Here is a 17,882-nt window from a genome sequence, read left to right as displayed (position 1 = left end):
TACTCTGGAACGGGATCGTTTTGGAGGGTCCGTCATGGTCTGGGGCGGTGTGTCACAGCATCATCGGACTGAGCTTGTTGTCATTGCAGGCAATCTCAATGCTGTGCGTTACAGAGAAGACATCCTCCTCCCTCATGTGGTACCCTTCCTGCAGGCTCATCCTGACATGACCCTCCAGCATGACAATGCCACCAGCCATACTGCTCGTTCTGTGCGTGATTTCCTGCAAGACAGGGATGTCAGCGTTCTGCCATGGCCAGTGACAAGCCCGGATCTCAATCCCATTGAGCACGTCTGGGACCTGTTGGATTGGAGGGTGAGGGCTAGGGCCATTTCCCCCACTTGCAGGTGCCTTGGTGGAAGAGTGGAACAGTTCTCACAGCAAGAACTGGCAAATCTGGTGCAGTCCTTGAGGAGGAGATGCACTGCAGTACTTAATGCAGCTGGTGGCCACACCAGATACTGACTGTTACTTAGGATTTTTGTTCAGGGACACATTATTCAATTTCTGTTAGTCATATGTCTGTGGAACTTGTTCAGTTTATGTCTCAGTTGTTGAATCTTGTTATGTTCATACAAATATTTACACATGTTGAAAATAAACGCAGTTGACAGTGAGAGGACGTTTCTTTTTTTGCCGAGTTTACTTTGCATCTACTTAATATGTTAGCTAACCTTAACTCTAACCCTAACTCCTAGCCTAGCTAACATTAGCCACAACAAATTGAAATTCGTAACATATCATACGCACTGCAAAATCGTAACATATTGTACGAATTGCAATTTTACATTTCGTAAGGTCATTGGACTAACATGCTGACCACACTGCTCACGTCCCATGCGTGAGCTTTGCAAAATAAATCTACACATACATATTATTCAATCATTGCACCACACTGCTCACGCGCGCCAACAAACGTCTGCGTTGCCAGGCACTAACATAGAAGCAACTTCTATTTGTGGCGCAGAACACACTGCAAGTCCTGCCTCTCTCATCTCCTCATTGGCTTTTAGAATAATTTTCCCAAGTTCCATCTCCTCATTGGTTATACCCACGTGGGTGCCTGAAAGATGAACGGAGGTCGTTGGTGGAACACCTTATGAAAGTTAGTTGCCAATAGCCATATAAAGTCCAAAGAAGAAAAAGCTTGGAAGAAGGAGAGATGACTAGAAATTATTCGGTTGACCGTTTTATGTGTGGATTGATTGTCGGAGTAGAGGACCTTGTGCATTTCAGGTAAAATAACAACTCAACATTTATATCCCAGGACAAATTAGCTAGCAACAGCAAGCTAGCTAAATAGGACAAATTAGCTAGCAACTGCAAGCTAGCTAGCTAAATTGCCATAAATGTTTAATGCTTTTCGACCTGTCCACATATTAATATAATTGGTTTAGAGTTTTTATTTTTCAAGCTGCGTGTCGTGATTGTGTTTGGTGTGGGGGGACACAATCAGTTTGCGGACGCACGCGAGTGCCCGGTATGGTGTAAGGAGAAACGTTAAAGTCCAATATTGGGCTAGGGCCCTATACATTAGACGAAGTGCGATAACTTGAGGATCATCAATCAATCAATGTACTGAACAATTTTACAAATTTTTGTGCCAAAACAAAAGTTTTCCATCATCTAGTCCCTTAAACGGCCTGAAAATGAAGCATATAGAGCTATACTGTTATTTACTGATGTCCTCTCCAAATGTAGGCGTCTATAATATTTCACCTCCACCAGAGGGCAGCAACAGTCAGTTCAAGTCACCAAATTGACAGCTTTCACAATTTTACCTTAACCAATGTAACACAATGAGGGACGGTTTCCTGGACACAAGACTAATTTAGTCCTGGACTAAAAAGCTATTTCAATGGAGATTATCTGAGAGTTTTGAGAGAGCATCAGAAGATGACCATACTTCTTTAAAAAATTATTAAAACCACCATTTAGGCAATAAACAAAAAAATCTTAATTGTCAAATTTAACCCACTTTTCTCATTCAATCATCAGCTTGCACATCAGAAATGGAATTTGGGGGTATAGATCAATTTGTTCTATATAAAATGTCAAACCAACTAAAGTCCCATCATTTTGCATACTGGCCCGCTACAATTTTAGAGCATATAAATCAGGGGCACAATGGTCTCTGCTATTCTCAAAAAAAATGTACTTTGAATTCTGGCAGCCCTTTATTCAGTATTCATTATCTGCACTTACAGCTTTGACTTCAGCACTGCAATTACATCCTCAGCTGCACTGATGAATCCAACATGGAGGAATTTGTTTTTTGAAAATACATTTTGAGACACTTACCAGGGAGGAGCTGTGACCTGGTTTGTTCATGCTGATAGACCCCAGCCTGCCAGTTATATTGCAATAAGACGTTTTCAATGACTGTTTGAGTGTGCCTCTTAATCTGTGGTGTACAAAGTGAAGAAGGAAATAAGAGTGTGGGGGAAAAAGTGATTAACTCCATCTATTCTATTCTTGACACAAGATGGAGGAGGTATTCCCCCCTGTCATAATCCATACTTTTCTCTATTGATGAACATGTTCCCTGTATGGTCATTCATTAAAACCTCCGTGCTGCGCCCAGCTAAACCTTACGTTCTTTTCTGGCATAATCACATAATCAATCACTGTCCCATTCCCTGACTAGGGAGATGGAGAGTGAAGGGGGGGGGGGGGGAAGAGAAAAACCCTTTGGCCTGTCTTCCCAAGCAAGAGGAATAGTGTGTTCAGTGGGGCTAACACAGGCAGAAAGCAACATAGGCCCCGTAAATATTCAATTGAAAGGATTCCCAGATAAGGGAATGGAGGCAGCACCCATTCTTCTAGATAAGAAAAGATGGAACCATCTGGAGGCAGGGAGATAGCAAACTCCCACGCCATCCGAGAGACCTCGCTCTCATCTGCTGCAGCGGGGGGGGGGGGGGAGAAGGGAAGAAACGGAGTGCACACTTTTATTACAAGTTCAAAATGAATTTATTCTCATTCTCTATGCAGTGGAAGAGGAAAGGGGGATACCTGGTCAGTTCAACTGAAATGTGTCTTCCGCATTAAACTCAACTGCTCTGAATCAGAGCGATGCGGGGGGCTGCCTCAATCCACATCCATGTCATTGGAAGGTTTTGGCAAACAAAAAAGGATTATGATTCATCAATATTAAAAAATATTTATTATTATTAGTAGTAGTTGTAGTACACTGGACAAAAATATTAACACAACATGCAACAATTTCAAAGATTTTACTGAGTTACAGTTCATATAAGGATATCAGTCAATTTAAATAAATCAATTAGGCCCTAATCTATGGATTTCACATGAGATCTGCTGGTCACAGATACCATTAAAAAAAAAAAGGTTGGAGCTTGGATCAGAAAACCAGTCAGTATCTGGTGTGACCACCATTTCCCTCATGTAGTGCGACACATCTCCTTCACATAGAGTTGATTGGGCTGTTGATTGTGTCCTGTGGAATGTTGTCCCACTCCTCTTCAATGGCTGTGCGAAGTTGCTGCATATAGGCGGGAACTGGATGACGCTGTCGATCCAGAGAATCCCAAACGAGCTCAACGGGTGACATGTCTGGTGAGTATGCAGACCATGGAAGAACTGGGACATTTTCAGCTTTCAGGAATTGTGTACAGATCCTTGCGTCATGGGGCTGTGCATTATCATGCTGAAACAGTCAGCATTCCAATTGCACACTCACTCAACTTGAGACATCTGTGGCATTGTGTTGTGTGACAAAACTGCACATTTTAAAGTGGTATTTTATTGTCCCCCAGCACAAGGTATACTTGTGTAATGATCATGCTGTTTAATCAGCTTCTTGATATGCCACACCTGTCAGGTGGATTGATTATCTTGACAAAGGATAAATGCTCACTAACAGGGATGTAAACACATTTTGTGAACAAAGTTTGAGAGAAATAAGCTTTTTGTGCTTATGGAACATTTCTGGGATCTTTTATTTCAGCTCATGAAACATGGGACACTTTACATGTTGCGTTTATATTTTGGTTTAGTGTAGTTGTAGGGCTATATGTTTTAGGAGGATACCACTTGACGTGTTCCATACAAAAAGCTGTGGTACTTCATAGAAAACCAATGTCATTGGGGAAATAGACTTCCAGCTTGTGTAGCCTCGTACGCCACAGGCTCATATGGTGCCTTGTTGTCTTGTCTGATATGCTATTTCTCACCAGCCACATGTGATTTGGCTGTAGGGTAATGCTTTTGTCACAGTGTTTTATCTGTCCTCTCACTCAGGCATACACTATCCAGTTCTCCCTAATTACCCTCTCTGCATTTTACACTTGGCCCAGAATTCGTCATGCCTGATAACGGATTGAGCAGGTCGATCGGAGATTTACTTATAGAGCCTCTATCTATGTGACCTGCATCACTGACTGGCCGTCCTTCAGGCTTCTCACTGGAAGCTGTTAACTGTATGATAACAGCGACCTGAAGTGATAACCTTCTCCAGTCTTGAGGACACACAGTTTGTTCCATATGGGCTTTATTGCAGTCACAGCATTTCTTTATTCAACCTTGGGTTCTCTGCTTTGCTCAGATGAATTGAATGGGTTTGAGAAGGAGGTTAATGGCTGTGTCCGCTCTAGACAGTGAAATGCAGGCAGACCTTTGCTACAAAAGCACTGTTTGGTATTTCATTATTTTTTGTAAATTATTTTGAAAGATGTCATCTCAGCCAAAATATTAGGAGTGCATGGGCTCACACTTGTAATTGTTCAAAACTATTTCCAGAGCTCTAAAGGCAGTTTGATAAATGGATTGTATAAGGCTTGTGTTGTGATGTCCTTGCAGATTTTCATTATGATGAAGAGAAAGGACACTTCATTCCATTTGTAAAAGGTTATCATACTCAGCAGGCATGGCTGATATAGAACTAATACCTCTTGGGAAGTGTAATCTCGGTTTGGGACAGTATCTAATCATTTTTGATAAAGGATAACCTTCTTACACTTATCTGTATTTGAATGAGTCGTCCTTAACAGATGGAGCTAGGACTACTTGACTCCTTTTTGGGTCAGATGTACAGTATCCCATAAGATATAGGGAAGGGGAGGTTACTCTGAAAATATAGTTTACCAAGCTACCAATTACTTCACACTGGAAGAAGTTGAGCTACACTAAAGCTACCCTTAAGAAACATATTGTTTACCTAACTGAAGGGTAATTTCAGCAAGCCGTGACACCCACCATCTCAGATTGTTCTGAAATCATTTATGTAGATTGAAACAGATACGATTAGCATTCCTGAAACATTGATAATTGATTGCACCCATATTGGCCATTTTAATTTATAGGATGTATATATTCTTCAATAAATATAGTACCTAACATTCGATTTGGTCCATAATGCAACCTAACAATGATTAGGCATGAGGAATCCCATAAAACGATCAAAAGCCACCTACGGACCCACACACCCCAACTCAACAACCAGTATACAATATCAGTTCTCTGTCTGACAGGTAGTTTGGAGCTGCTGCTTGGAGTATTGCTTCTTCATCCTTTGTAATGTATTCCATGTGAATCTGGTGATGGTCTTTTCCTCCTGTTCAGAGAAATTAGCCATTGAAGTCGCTTGCGTTATTTACTATAACTTCTTGCGACTAGGGGGCGATATTTAAATTTTTGGATGAAAAACGTTCCCGTTTTAAACAAGATATTTTGTCAAGAAAAGATGCTCGACTATGCATATAATTGACAGCTTTGGATAGAAAACACTCTGACATTTCCAAAACTGCAAAGATATAGTCTGTGAGTGCAACAGAACTGATGTTACAGGCGAAACCCAGATAAAAATCCAATCAGGAAGTGCCGCATTTTTTAAAACCGCCTCATGCCAATGACTCCTTATATGGCTGTGAATGAGCTACGTAATTAGCCATTGAAGTCGCTTGCGTTATTTACTATAAGCTAGTGTGAAAATACCACGTTTTGCCCACTAGATGCCACTGTTCCTGCTACTGCCGCCACACCCTTTTATCCATTTTGCTTGTTTAAATAAACATTTTCTTTGCAACTTTGGGTAGAAAACCAATAGCTTTTGCTCATGATGAAAATAAATGATCAATCGTGTTTCTTATGCTTTTTTAAGGTGGAATGAATCTAAAGTTATCTTTTTTAAAACATCCAAACTAAATGATCATATCTGAAATGTCATACTACAAATTGCAATAACATATCACTCTGGAGTCCGATGTTAAAGAAAAATACCTCTCAAAAATGATATTTTGGTATTTGTTTCATTAGCCCACTGTTGATACGGTTCCAAAATGTTTTGCAAATACCCAAAGATCGTATTTAACATCATGTGTAATTTAGCCTATTCAACACAAAAACTGTTACAAGTGAGAATTAGGCAGGTCTGATGCCGTAAAAGAGAGGAAATTCTTGCCTACTTCACCAATATTTTCTTTGTGTGTAGTTCGTTAGCTACACCTCTAAAAGGTAATTAACTACTGAAAACACTACCAAGATTTGAATTGAGTTCCACTAACAAATGTAATGAAATTACTTGTTGAATTACATGTAGTTCACTACTCCCAAACACTGCATACAATATCCTCTACGTGAACCCTAGCACTGTAGTAATGGTATGGAGTTGAGTCTGCTGCTATGGTTTCATGTTCTGGTGGGACACTGACTGTGTTTAGTTATATCAAGCCTAGTTTTGATCCTTTTCTCTAGTGTGCCGCAATGTAGTGTTGTAATCTTAATGATAATCTGTCCCTGTATTTCAGCCCCCAGCATCTGTCAGGCTGCTTGGTTCTGGAGCTGCGTCTTATCGGGGGCCATGTCATTAAATCAGCTGTCTCTTAGACAAATTTCACTCCCGTTACTCTTATCAACACATCAGCATGCTGTGATTTCCTTTTCAATCTGGACTTTGTACAGTACTATAGGCAAGTCTGAGGGATAGAAATACACAAAAAAAGGCTTTTCCTGCATATAGTTTATTTGAATGTTTGGATATTTGAAAACATGATACATTTGTCATATTATGGATAGTTTAGAAATGAATGCGTTTTATGTATATTGTCCCCCCATTTGAAGGTGCCATAAGTATTTGGACAAATTCACTTATTGTGTTATAGTGTATAAAATGTAGACTATTGTAAGTGCCTTTGTTAAAACACTTATGACACCTTCAAATGGGGGGACTAGATGCATAAAGTGCATTCATTTCTAAATGGTAGAACGGATATGTATGAAAATACCCTCAAATTAAAAGGTGACATACTCTATTGTTGCATCATATGAAACATTTGATCTCAAATCCAAAATGCTGGCGTGTAGAGCCAAATGAAACATGCTAGCTTCCCTGTCCAAATATATACGTAGGGGAGTGTAGATATTCTGTGTATTCATTACAATATTGTGGACCTACCTTGTGCATTTGAACAGATTTGCAGTTGTAGGATATAATTAGGAAAACAGAACGACAATGTTCAAAACGTATTGTCAGTCTACTGAAAGCAGAAATCTGGGATCTTGGGTGATTGGTCGCTCTGTGTTTTGTTGTGTTGATGATTTAAAATGTGATTAGTGTGCTGTCATGTCTAAGCTTTTACAGTGTGACATATAGTATGATGACATTAAGTATTTCTGGGCACAAAGGCGAATGATTGATTGTGCTGAGAAATGGGTTCAATAAATGTTTTATCTACAAAGACAAGCTTTCAGGTCCTATTTTGACTGACCTCTGGAGGATGGGGTGGGCATGGTGCTCAGTTCTCCTCAGAAAGCACGGTTCTGTCTGAGTGAATGTTCTGATTGTTTCAGCACTGTGCTTGAGTGGAGGGCAGTGCAGAATGAACTCCTCTGATCCTTCCCACTCGACTGTTTGATACCAGTTCAGTCAGTCAGTTAGCCAGGGGGGTGGACAGAGCCAGAGTCCCCTCGTCCAGACTCAGACACACTCTCTTAGAGTCAGGGAAACTACTGTATGGGGACAGACCAAGAGGTCTCTTGCTGGCTGTCTGTAGGGCATCCACACCGTCTCTGTCCTCCCAGAGAGCACTGAGGGTCTCAGGGGGCTGGTAGCCGGGCTCCTGCGGGTCCAGGGGGTCTTTGGACAAAAGGATGCTGATGGAGGGGACGGTCCTGTGAACAGTCATCTCCGATGCCCCCCCTTCTTTGCTCTCCCACACCTCCCTCACACCCTTGTAGCGCAGCTTGGTCAGCTGGTGCAGAGACCCCACTTTTCTCTTCATGATCTCAGCGCATGTGATGGTCTTGGTGACGGCACGACCTGACCCAGAGAAAACAACCTGCCTCAGGCCACCGCCTCCACTAACCCCAACACCACTGACATCCCCCTGCATGCGAGCCATGGCAAAACCCATGAGGTTACGGATCTTACTGCCCTCCTTGACACGCATCTCCAGCACTCCTGAGGCCAATCCTGGGAAGGGGCACGGGCTGGCCTCCTCTGTGCGACACACCTTCTTGAACCCATCCTGGCCCGGTTTAAGTGCGGCGGGAGGTGGAGTTAGATGTGTAGGCACCGGAGTGTGCTGTGTGTTGGAAACACTGTTGACAGTGCAGGAGGGCTGCCCACTGTAAGGCTGAACCTGATATATTGGGCACCTAGCTGGGGTCACACCGGTTTCCATTGGGACCTGTGTATTCCCTCCAGGTCCGGTGTATGGTCTGACAGAGTCCCTGACCTGATACTGTCTTTGAATGCTGGCCACTCCAACTCCACAGTCGGAATACATCTCTTCACTCCTGGATCTTCTCCAATCATAAAAGTCCAGTCAGCGACTCGTACTCATATGGGATCCAGCACAGCATTGTTTTCTTATTCTCGTTATAGGTTTCTTTTTTCTGTAGACGTCTGCGAAAGTTTCAAGGCTTTAGAAAGGAATATTATCCGGCTTGCAGAAAGTGCTTTCAATGGAGTCTTTTCATGCTGCTTTACAGACAGCTGCAAAAATAAGATAAACGCTGGGTGGTGAATTAAGAATACAAATGGGACAATTCAAGACGTAAAAAAGAACCTTGAAAATGCATACATTCTCAGCTGAAGTGTCCTTTCTCTTGTTTTCTCTCGATGAGCTTTTATCCTTGTAACCTGGATACTTCGATGCTTCAGTCTAACTTTTCAAGAGAACTGCTACTTTATACAACACACTCAATACACCTCTCACTTAGGGTTCAGATCCCACATTGATCAGTTGGATTCACATCATTCATATCATCAACTCTCATCTCACTTTCTGGGACGGTCCAGTTGATTAGCGTCTCTTCTCCTTTCGTGGACCTCTTGGCCAAGGTGCTCTGTGGGAGCTGTCCCCCTCAGGGCTGTGCCAGGAGTGGCTGTAGGCTGGAACCCTGGGCGTCCTGCCTGGAACTCTGTGTCTCTGTCTCCAGTTATGCTCTAGGAAGTGTGCCCTCTGTTTCCCCACAAAGAGACGTAAGGGACAGGAGCTGCTTCACAAATGCTCACAGGAGGAGTGTCTACTCTGTGTGGTTGAGGGGGAGCATGAGGAAAAGGGGGGACAGCCCTCTTAAAGGCACAGGCATTTCATATCTCAGATGAACACTTTCCCTCCACAATGGAAACCTGCCATGGCGGGGGGGGGGGCTCCCTTTTAAGAGCCGGAGCGAGCGCAGATCCCGGGCAACTTTGTCATCTCTTTAGAGGACGTTTCAGTGCATGTGTTCAATGTACATGACTCAGTGAAGCTTTAAAAATGCATTTTTGGCTGTGAAACAATGAATTACATTAGCAAGGTTATAATTGAAAACATAATTCAAAGAGCCAGTTAAAGTCAGCGGCATTATATTGCACTGTACTTAGCCTTTATCCTATTAGATGTTTTTGTCCATTACCATTTACATAATGTGGTGTTAATGGCTTCATTGTTCAAGCAATCATGAGTCCACTGAGGTGCATGTCTCTCATGGATGAGTTGTTATGTTGTTACCAGGTTGGAAACAACCTCATGATGATCAAGGACGTGTGGATCACAGAAGCATAGAGCCATTACTTCTATCACCAAAGTATTGTTGTGATGGGGCATGGATAGGTCTGCACATTAGTGTGCTGGAGGCACCTCCAGGTGAGATGGTGTCGTAGTGGTGACAGGTGGGCTAATAAGCAGACTAATGGACCCTCCATCACCAGAGGAGGGCGCTCACACTCTCCTGTCCCGGCCCAGACAGCTGCAGCGTCTCTGAGCCCAGCCTCCTGGAAGACAGGTGGATTTGTTTTGGCCTGTGACTGACAGATGGGAAAATTGGTAAAGACAGCCCACTGAGGCTGAACCTATGAGGCTAGGAGAGAGGCACAGAACTCCTAACTGTTCTCCAATCACTCCTCTGAGGGCACACACCGGGAATAAGAACCACGCTATATCTGGGACTAGTCCATGAAGGTAATTAGCATTGGCGTGGGTATTATTTTGGATCCCCAAAGGAAAATCAAAGAAAATAAGGAGGTTTGTTGTTTTCACACATGATGGTATTATTTAAATCAGTATTAAATGTTGTGTTCTAGTCCAAGTTTCTAGGATTGAGAAGCTCCATTTCTTCACCAATGAAAAATCCAGATCACCAACTGAACACATTTGCCAATTTCTTTTGTTTGTGCACAATTTTGTTTCTTTTCTCACCAAACACTTTATTATAGCCAATGTGTGCGTAGCTCAAATGCATGGGACTGGAGAGCTATTCATCATGTGAACCCATTCTACCCACTGCTGGAGACATAGCAGCAAACGTCTCTGTTTTCTTTCTACTCGGATATAGAGAAGGAGGAGGGAGTTGGGGGACCAAACCAAAGTGATCATTCTGCTGTTTGGGAGAAATTACCCTCATCAGTCATAAGGAGATGCACAGCTGCCTAAGGAGATCTGGTGATGTTACTGCATAATAAACTGAGAGAGAGAGAGAGAGAGAGAAGAGGGCTGATTTAAGTGCCCAGAGGTTAAACTACATGATAAAAAGCTGCCAGTAATCACTCCCACTTCACAACCTGTTTTTAGCACCACATTTGAACCTCAATTTAACCTGAAAAAGCTCTCTGCTTTAGGGGGAAAATATAGATTTACGAATCCGGTGTTTTTAAGAACTCAATGTCTTCAACAGAGTTTCTCTGAAAAAGCCATTTCATTTGATTGTGCGTTTGAAAAATGATGATCTATTCTCTATTTTCGAAATCACTACATGAAAACATTGCACATTTCCATCAGACTGTATTTGTACCTTTTTCGAGAGAGAGAAGCTTTTTAAAATGGTGGTGGTGTTTAATGACAGAGAGAGCAGTAGCAGCTCACGCTTGGTCACTCACCCTCTCACACCTCCTCCACGGCTGCCCTCTGCTCCCACACCTCTCCAAACACTTACTCCTACATTTTATCTGTTCTCCTGACACCTCTGCTCTGACTGCAGGCAGGCAGGCACTCTATCTCTCCCAAATACTGTTCTCTGACCATGTAGTTTACTCTACCTACAGGTTCTCTCAGCCTTCTCTGCTGCGTGTATACCAGCATTTATTCACGCACAAAAACAATTTATTCTTAAAGACTGTGACAAATAGCAGTTGTTCTGTCTAGCTCCTCTCTGCTTACCTTGGATGGCATTGCTGCTGGTGTTATGAATTGTAACACGGACTGTTGTTTTGTTTCTGTACTGCAGAGTAGTCGGAGAGGGGCTTGTGTTGCTGGCAGAATTGCACACAGCCTCACAGTCCTCGCTGTGCCAGCCTCCCGCTTGCTTTACGTTAACCGAGTTTCACGGTCATCAACCAATGCTGGCCTGGAGCCTGTCATTTCCCTCAGTGTGGAGCTCGCCCGCGGCTCTGCTGCCGTTCAGCCCCACAAACTCCCAGCCGGCCTCGGTGGGGTACAGAGTTGCTCTCCACACACACACACACACACACACACACACACACACACACACACACACACACACACACACACACACACACACACACACACACACACACACACACACACACACACACACGTGCATGCATGCTCAGCATAAGGCAGGTCGTTTCAGCAATTACAGGAACATGGCAGAACACAATGAAGCAGGGTCTCGCCATCAGGAGGGAAATGGAGAGAGACCAGGAAAAATGCTGATGCCATTAATGAGAGAGTCTATATGGGGGTGGAGGGGTACATGACCCTCTCAGTATTGTCATCACTTCTGGATGAGATTGATTGGTCTATGTGTTAGTGTGTGTCAAAAGGCAATAATACCAAGGTGTCACTCATGACTCCATGATGTGGCTAAATTGCATATTTAATCTCCCTCTTTCTCCCACTTCCGCGCCATCTCTCCTCTTCCTCTCTCCCTCTACATGCACAATGACTCCTCTCTTCCAGCCATTGCTTTCTCCTCGGCACTGCAATGCAGATGTGAGCCTCACATAATGGCAGGAAACTTTCATCGAGAGAGAGAGAGAGAGAGAGAGAGAGAGAGAGGTAATTGACAGAGGGAAGGTGATCTAGTGCCACCAAGAGGGTGTAGGCAAGGATTAAGAAAGTTTCAGGTCATAGAACAAAGGAAGGAGAGAAAGTGAACAAACACCATAGCACAGAAAAACAGATGGGGAAACTCTTGATTTATGAGAATGGACTTCGAAAGTCCTCTGTTATGCACTACATAGCCAAAAGTATGTGGACACCCCTTCAAATAAGTCTATTTGGCAATTTCAGCCACACCTATTGCTGACAGGTGTATAAAATCGAGCACACAACCATGCAATCTCCATAGACAAACATTGGCAGTAGAATGGCCTTACTGAAGAGCTCAGTGACTTTCAACGTGGCACTGTCATAGGATGCCACCTTTCCAACAAGTCAGTTCGTCAAATTTCTGCCCTTCCAGAGCTGTCCCGGTCAACTGTAAGTGCTGTTATTGTGAAGTGAAAAGGTATAGGAGCAACAACGGCTCAGTCGCAAAGTGGTAGTCCACATAAGTGCTAAAGTGGGTAAAAATCATCTGTCCTAGGTTGCAACACTCACTACCGAGTTCCAAACTGCCTCCTGGAGCAACGTCAACACAGCAACTGTTCAATAAATGGGTTTCCATGGCTGAGCATCCGCACACAAGCCTAAGATCAGCATGTGCAATGCCAAGAGTCAGCTGGAGTTTATTTTTTATTTTTTTATTTTACCTTTATTTAACTAGGCAAGTCAGTTAAGAACAAATTCTTATTTTCAATGACGGCCTAGGAACAGTGGGTTAACTGCCTTGTTCAGGGGCAGAACGACAGATTTGTACCTCGTCAGCTCGGGGATTCGAACTTGCAACCTTTCGGTTACTAGCCCAACACTCTAACCACTAGGCTTCCCTGCCGCCCGAGTGTGGTAAAGCTTGCTGCCAATTGTCCCAGGAGTGGTGGAAACGTTTTCTCTGGAGTGATGAATCACACTTCGCCATCTAGCGAATCTGGGTTTGGCGGCTGCCAGAATAACCCCCCCCCCCCCCCCCCCCCCCCCCAAGAAATATATAAATGAGATATATATTAGTGCTCACTGTAAAGTTTGGTGGAGGATGAATAATGGTCTGGGGCTGCTTTTCATGGTTTGGGCTAGGCCCCTTAGTTCCGTTGAAAGGAAATCCTAGCACTACAGCATACAATGACATCCTAGAAGATTCTGTGCTTCCAACTCTGTGGCAACAGTTTGGGGAAGGTCCTTTCCTGTTTCAGCATGACAACCCTCCCCCGTGCACAAAGCAAGGTCCATAATGAAATGGTTTGTCGAGACTAGTGTGGAAGAACTTGACTGGCCTGCTCAAACACCTTTGGGATGAATTGGAACACCGACTGCAAACTAGGTCTAATCGCTCCAACATCTGTGACCGACCTCACTAATGCTCTTTTGGTTGAATGGAAGCAAGTCCACGCAACAATGTTCCAACATCCAGTGGAAAGCCTTCCCAGAAGAGTGGAGGCTGTTATAGCAGCGAAGGGGAGACCAACTCAATATTAATGTCCATGATTTTGGAATGAGATGTTTGATGAGCAGGTGTCCACATACTTTTGGCCATGTAGTGTACCATCTCTGTGGAACTATGAGGAAACCTTCTTTTTTTTCCACAAATGCATTCTCTGAAGCCATTGTCGGCTACTCCCTAACAAGCATGCCATCCCAGAAAACATTTTCTAATCCATGACACTTTGAATGTGACATTTTAAAGAGATGAGTGAAGAGTTGAGAGCTGTTTTTCTCTGCTCTGAGGTATATTTGTGCACTGTGTTTGATTAACTCCACGGACTCTAACTGTAATTGGCAGAGTCTACCTGTTAATGGCAAACAGGCACAAACACATGCTGTTCTCTCCAGCCCCAGGCTACAATTAATGGATTTTATTGGAAATGTTTTTTGATCAATTAAATTAAGGGAAATTAACATGCCATGTGAAACAAATGCTAATAGCTAATAATGGCTCCTAGCGACTACGAGTTAATACCAGGAGTTCCATTTAGAGACGTACCGGTGTTCCAAAAAAAACAAACAACGCAACTAAAAAAAAACAGATGAAGAGCAGTAGTGTCATGGAGAACAGCAGGTCTTAATAACACTGAACACTAAGCACCATCAGAGATGCTGATTAGAGCCCTACAGATAATCTCCCATTAAAATGACTTGTTAGTTGTTATCCTTTGATGGCTGGTCTACAGCAGCAGCAGAGGACAAGGTAGTGGCCCAGGTTGTGGGTGTCGTTAGTCTCCCCAGAGGGTTGCCTCAGTCATAAACACTCTCCTGCCACTGTTTCCAGATGGCCACGGCCCGATAGTGCCCGAGTCCGGTGCTTTGCCACTTCCTACCGAGCACATTCGCACCTGGTCACTGCTTCCTCCGACACGCTACACACTGCAGAGGAAAGGAGGTTGGCTAATCCTACCCAGCATGCCACACTCTGGAAACGAAATGCAAATGTGTGTCTATGGATGAAACACTGTGTGTGGGTGTGTGTGTGTGTGCGTGTGGACTGTGTTCCAAGTGTGTATCCTAAAATCGATTTGCCTCAGTAGGTTCTTTGGTGAGTATGTCCGTGTGACCTCTTCCAAATATTCTGGGACATGTTTCACAACCCCTAGAAAGACTACAGAGTGTAACTGCTGTAAGCTTCAAAAGACCCATCGTGTGCAGACACGTTTACAGGTCCAGACCAGATTTGTCCCGTTTTTAATTGCATCGGAGAGCAATCATTCTCTGCCCCACAAATCCTCTGTAAAGCCGCAGCACGTTACAATGGAACCATAATTGCAGGAGTTTAATTGCCTGCCAATGTTCTGCTGCTCTCAGTGCCTGCTAGCATTGGAGAGCTCAATAATTAGAAACAGGGAAAAATTAGGTGCCAATTTTGTGTTGGCAATTATCATAATGTAAAATAAGTGCCATTAGTATTGTTAGCCCTGCGGTATGGTGTCCTGTGACACTTGTCCTGTACCCCTCTCAGCTGTTGGATTTAAGAGTTGATTTCCCTGTAGCCTTTGCACCCCTGCCATCACTGATTTGGTGTTTGGGCTCTCAGAGGAGGCAGCTCATTGGGTGGAGAATAGCAAACTGCCTCAACTAAAAACATCACTAGCCTGAAGTACTATGTGGATGATTACAGCATTAGACCCTTGTTTCCATATAGGTAAACAATTAAGTGTTCACCAATTTGAGTTTAACCAAATGTATGAGTTTTACAGACACTGATTGTACAAAACAACAAGAACACCTTCCTAATATTGAGTTGGACCCACCTTTTTGCCCTCAGAACCGCCTCAATTCATCGGGGCATGGACAATACAAGGTGTCAAAAGCGTTCCACAGGGTACATGTTGATTATTCTTGATACACATTGGAAACTGTTGAGCGTGACAAACCCAGCAGCATTGCATCTGGTACCTACTACCATACCGCGTTAAAAGGCACTTAAATATTCTGTCATGCCCATTCACCCCCTGAATGGCACACATACACAATCCATGTCTCAATTGTCTCAAGGCTGAAAAATCCTTCTCTAACCTGTCTCCTCCAATTCATCTACACTGATTGAAATGGATTTAACAAGTGACATCAATAAGGGATCTTAGCTTTCACCTGGATTCACCTGGTCAGTCTACTGTATGTCATGGAAAGAGCAGGCGTTCTTAATGTTTTGTACACTCCGTGTATATACAGACAACATTATATTACTATTATAAATAGCAGCACAACTGAGAGGATGGGGAATTTGTTTCATTGTTAAGCTAGATGTATTTGTATGCAGCTGTACCAGGGAAAAGTCCCTGGGCAGAAAACAAGAAGTGTTCATAAATGAATGAAAAAGAAAATGACTTTGGGATACAGGAAGTCCTTCAGCATTAAGGTTGGAACAACTCTCAGCGGCTCTCAAGCAATCAAGCGTGGGGATTTACACAAGATTTTAATTTGGATGCATTATCCAATCCCTCTCGGACTGAAAAACTGGCAATTGCTTAGACAAAAGATATGCATTGATAAGTGTTGAAGGTCAACAAGCTGCAACAGTGAAGATATCAGCAGTTGGTCCACAACAGAAACACGTAGCTACACACACACACACACACACACACAGCCACAAAATATAAACCTCACTCTTCATACGTTACATGATAATCTCCACACAGATCCTACAGTGAGTCTCTGCTATAACTCTTAGATCAAAGCTTATGATCAGTCCAATGTTTTTGTTTCACAGTGTGTTTGAAAGCTGCTCGGCACATGGCTTACACTTCCTCATGCTGCCGTGAAGCCGTAAAGCTAAATGAGGGTCTGTGTTAAGAATAAAAGAAGGATTAAATGAGCAACACTGTCTGAGGAGAGAGGCAGCCCTTTCAGCATACTGTATGTATATGGTAGGTGAGAGAATATTCTTGTGCTTTTTCTCATCCCTGACGCATTATTGAATGGCCTGCACCTTCTCTCGCCTCAAAGAATTCTGCTGATGGAATCAAAATCCCTTTCACAGATTTAAATGAGGTGTGCTCTGCTGTGAGTGGTATTGGAAAAGCATTTGTCGGAACAGAGCCTCACAGAAGCATCTTTGAATACAAGGCAATCACCGTCTAACACAGAGACGAGGCAGGCAGAGAGGTGTGCCCAGACTGCAGAGTGGAAGAGGACAGATGATTATGATGGTAATAAGCAATAAACCAAAACAAAGTCATCCCTGAATCCCTCGCTTTATTGACAGGGCCTTTTTTTGTCAATGAGCTCAGCTACAATTTTAAAAGTCATCTCTCCTTATTTGCCTTGAATCCATATACACACACTTTCTAATCTGTCAAAGCCTTGATAGGGAGCAGTAGTCAGAGACCCACATCATGCATAACATGCCTATTCAATATCAACTATGCCCTGGCCCGCTTTCTTACAACCATCAGAACATACTGACACGGTCAAACGTGAAACTCGGCACATGCTGGGGTTTTTTTCTTCCCTGCTGAGCTTCTGGTCTACATACATTTTGAAGGCATTTTCCCATCTCCGTGATAATGGACTGGTGCAGATCTGAGAATGGTTCTGCCATACATGGTTATGGTTATGGTTATGTGGTTATGCCTAGTGGTTAGAGTGTTGGACTAGTAACCGGAAGGTTGCGAGTTCAAACCCCCGAGCTGACAAGGTACAAATCTGTCGTTCTGCCCCTGAACAGGCAGTTAACCCACTGTTCCCAGGCCGTCATTGAAAATAAGAATTTGTTCTTAACTGACTTGCCTGGTTAAATAAAGGTAAAATAAAAAATAAAATAAACATGCTCCAGAGACACCTCCATGTGTCAGACCTGAGCGGAGGGAGGAGGAGAAGGTGGAGGAAATTAGAATGAGGGGGAGGAGGAAGATGAAGAAGAATGAGGAGCCCTTTTAATTCTATCC

General features: G+C 43.3%; 1 protein-coding gene across 1 annotated transcript; it reads right to left on the bottom strand.

Moving 5' to 3' along the window:
• Positions 1-5,803: 5,803 nt before the first annotated feature.
• LOC110526358 lies at positions 5,804-9,471 on the bottom strand. Its single transcript, XM_036980718.1, has one exon. The coding sequence runs from the start codon at positions 8,746-8,748 to the stop codon at positions 7,891-7,893; it is 858 nt and encodes a 285-aa protein (XP_036836613.1). The 5' UTR covers positions 8,749-9,471; the 3' UTR covers positions 5,804-7,890.
• Positions 9,472-17,882: the final 8,411 nt, after the last annotated feature.

Source organism: Oncorhynchus mykiss, chromosome 6 (genome assembly GCF_013265735.2).
Source record: "Oncorhynchus mykiss isolate Arlee chromosome 6, USDA_OmykA_1.1, whole genome shotgun sequence".
Lineage (NCBI taxonomy): Eukaryota > Metazoa > Chordata > Actinopteri > Salmoniformes > Salmonidae > Oncorhynchus > Oncorhynchus mykiss.
Note: the sequence above shows the minus strand (reverse complement) of the source record. Positions and strands in the feature narration are given on the sequence as shown.

Bases quoted from the DNA above. Each gene is read 5' to 3' on its own strand.
- LOC110526358 (XM_036980718.1), bottom strand. From the start codon at position 8,748: ATGTATTCCGACTGTGGAGTTGGAGTGGCCAGCATTCAAAGACAGTAT.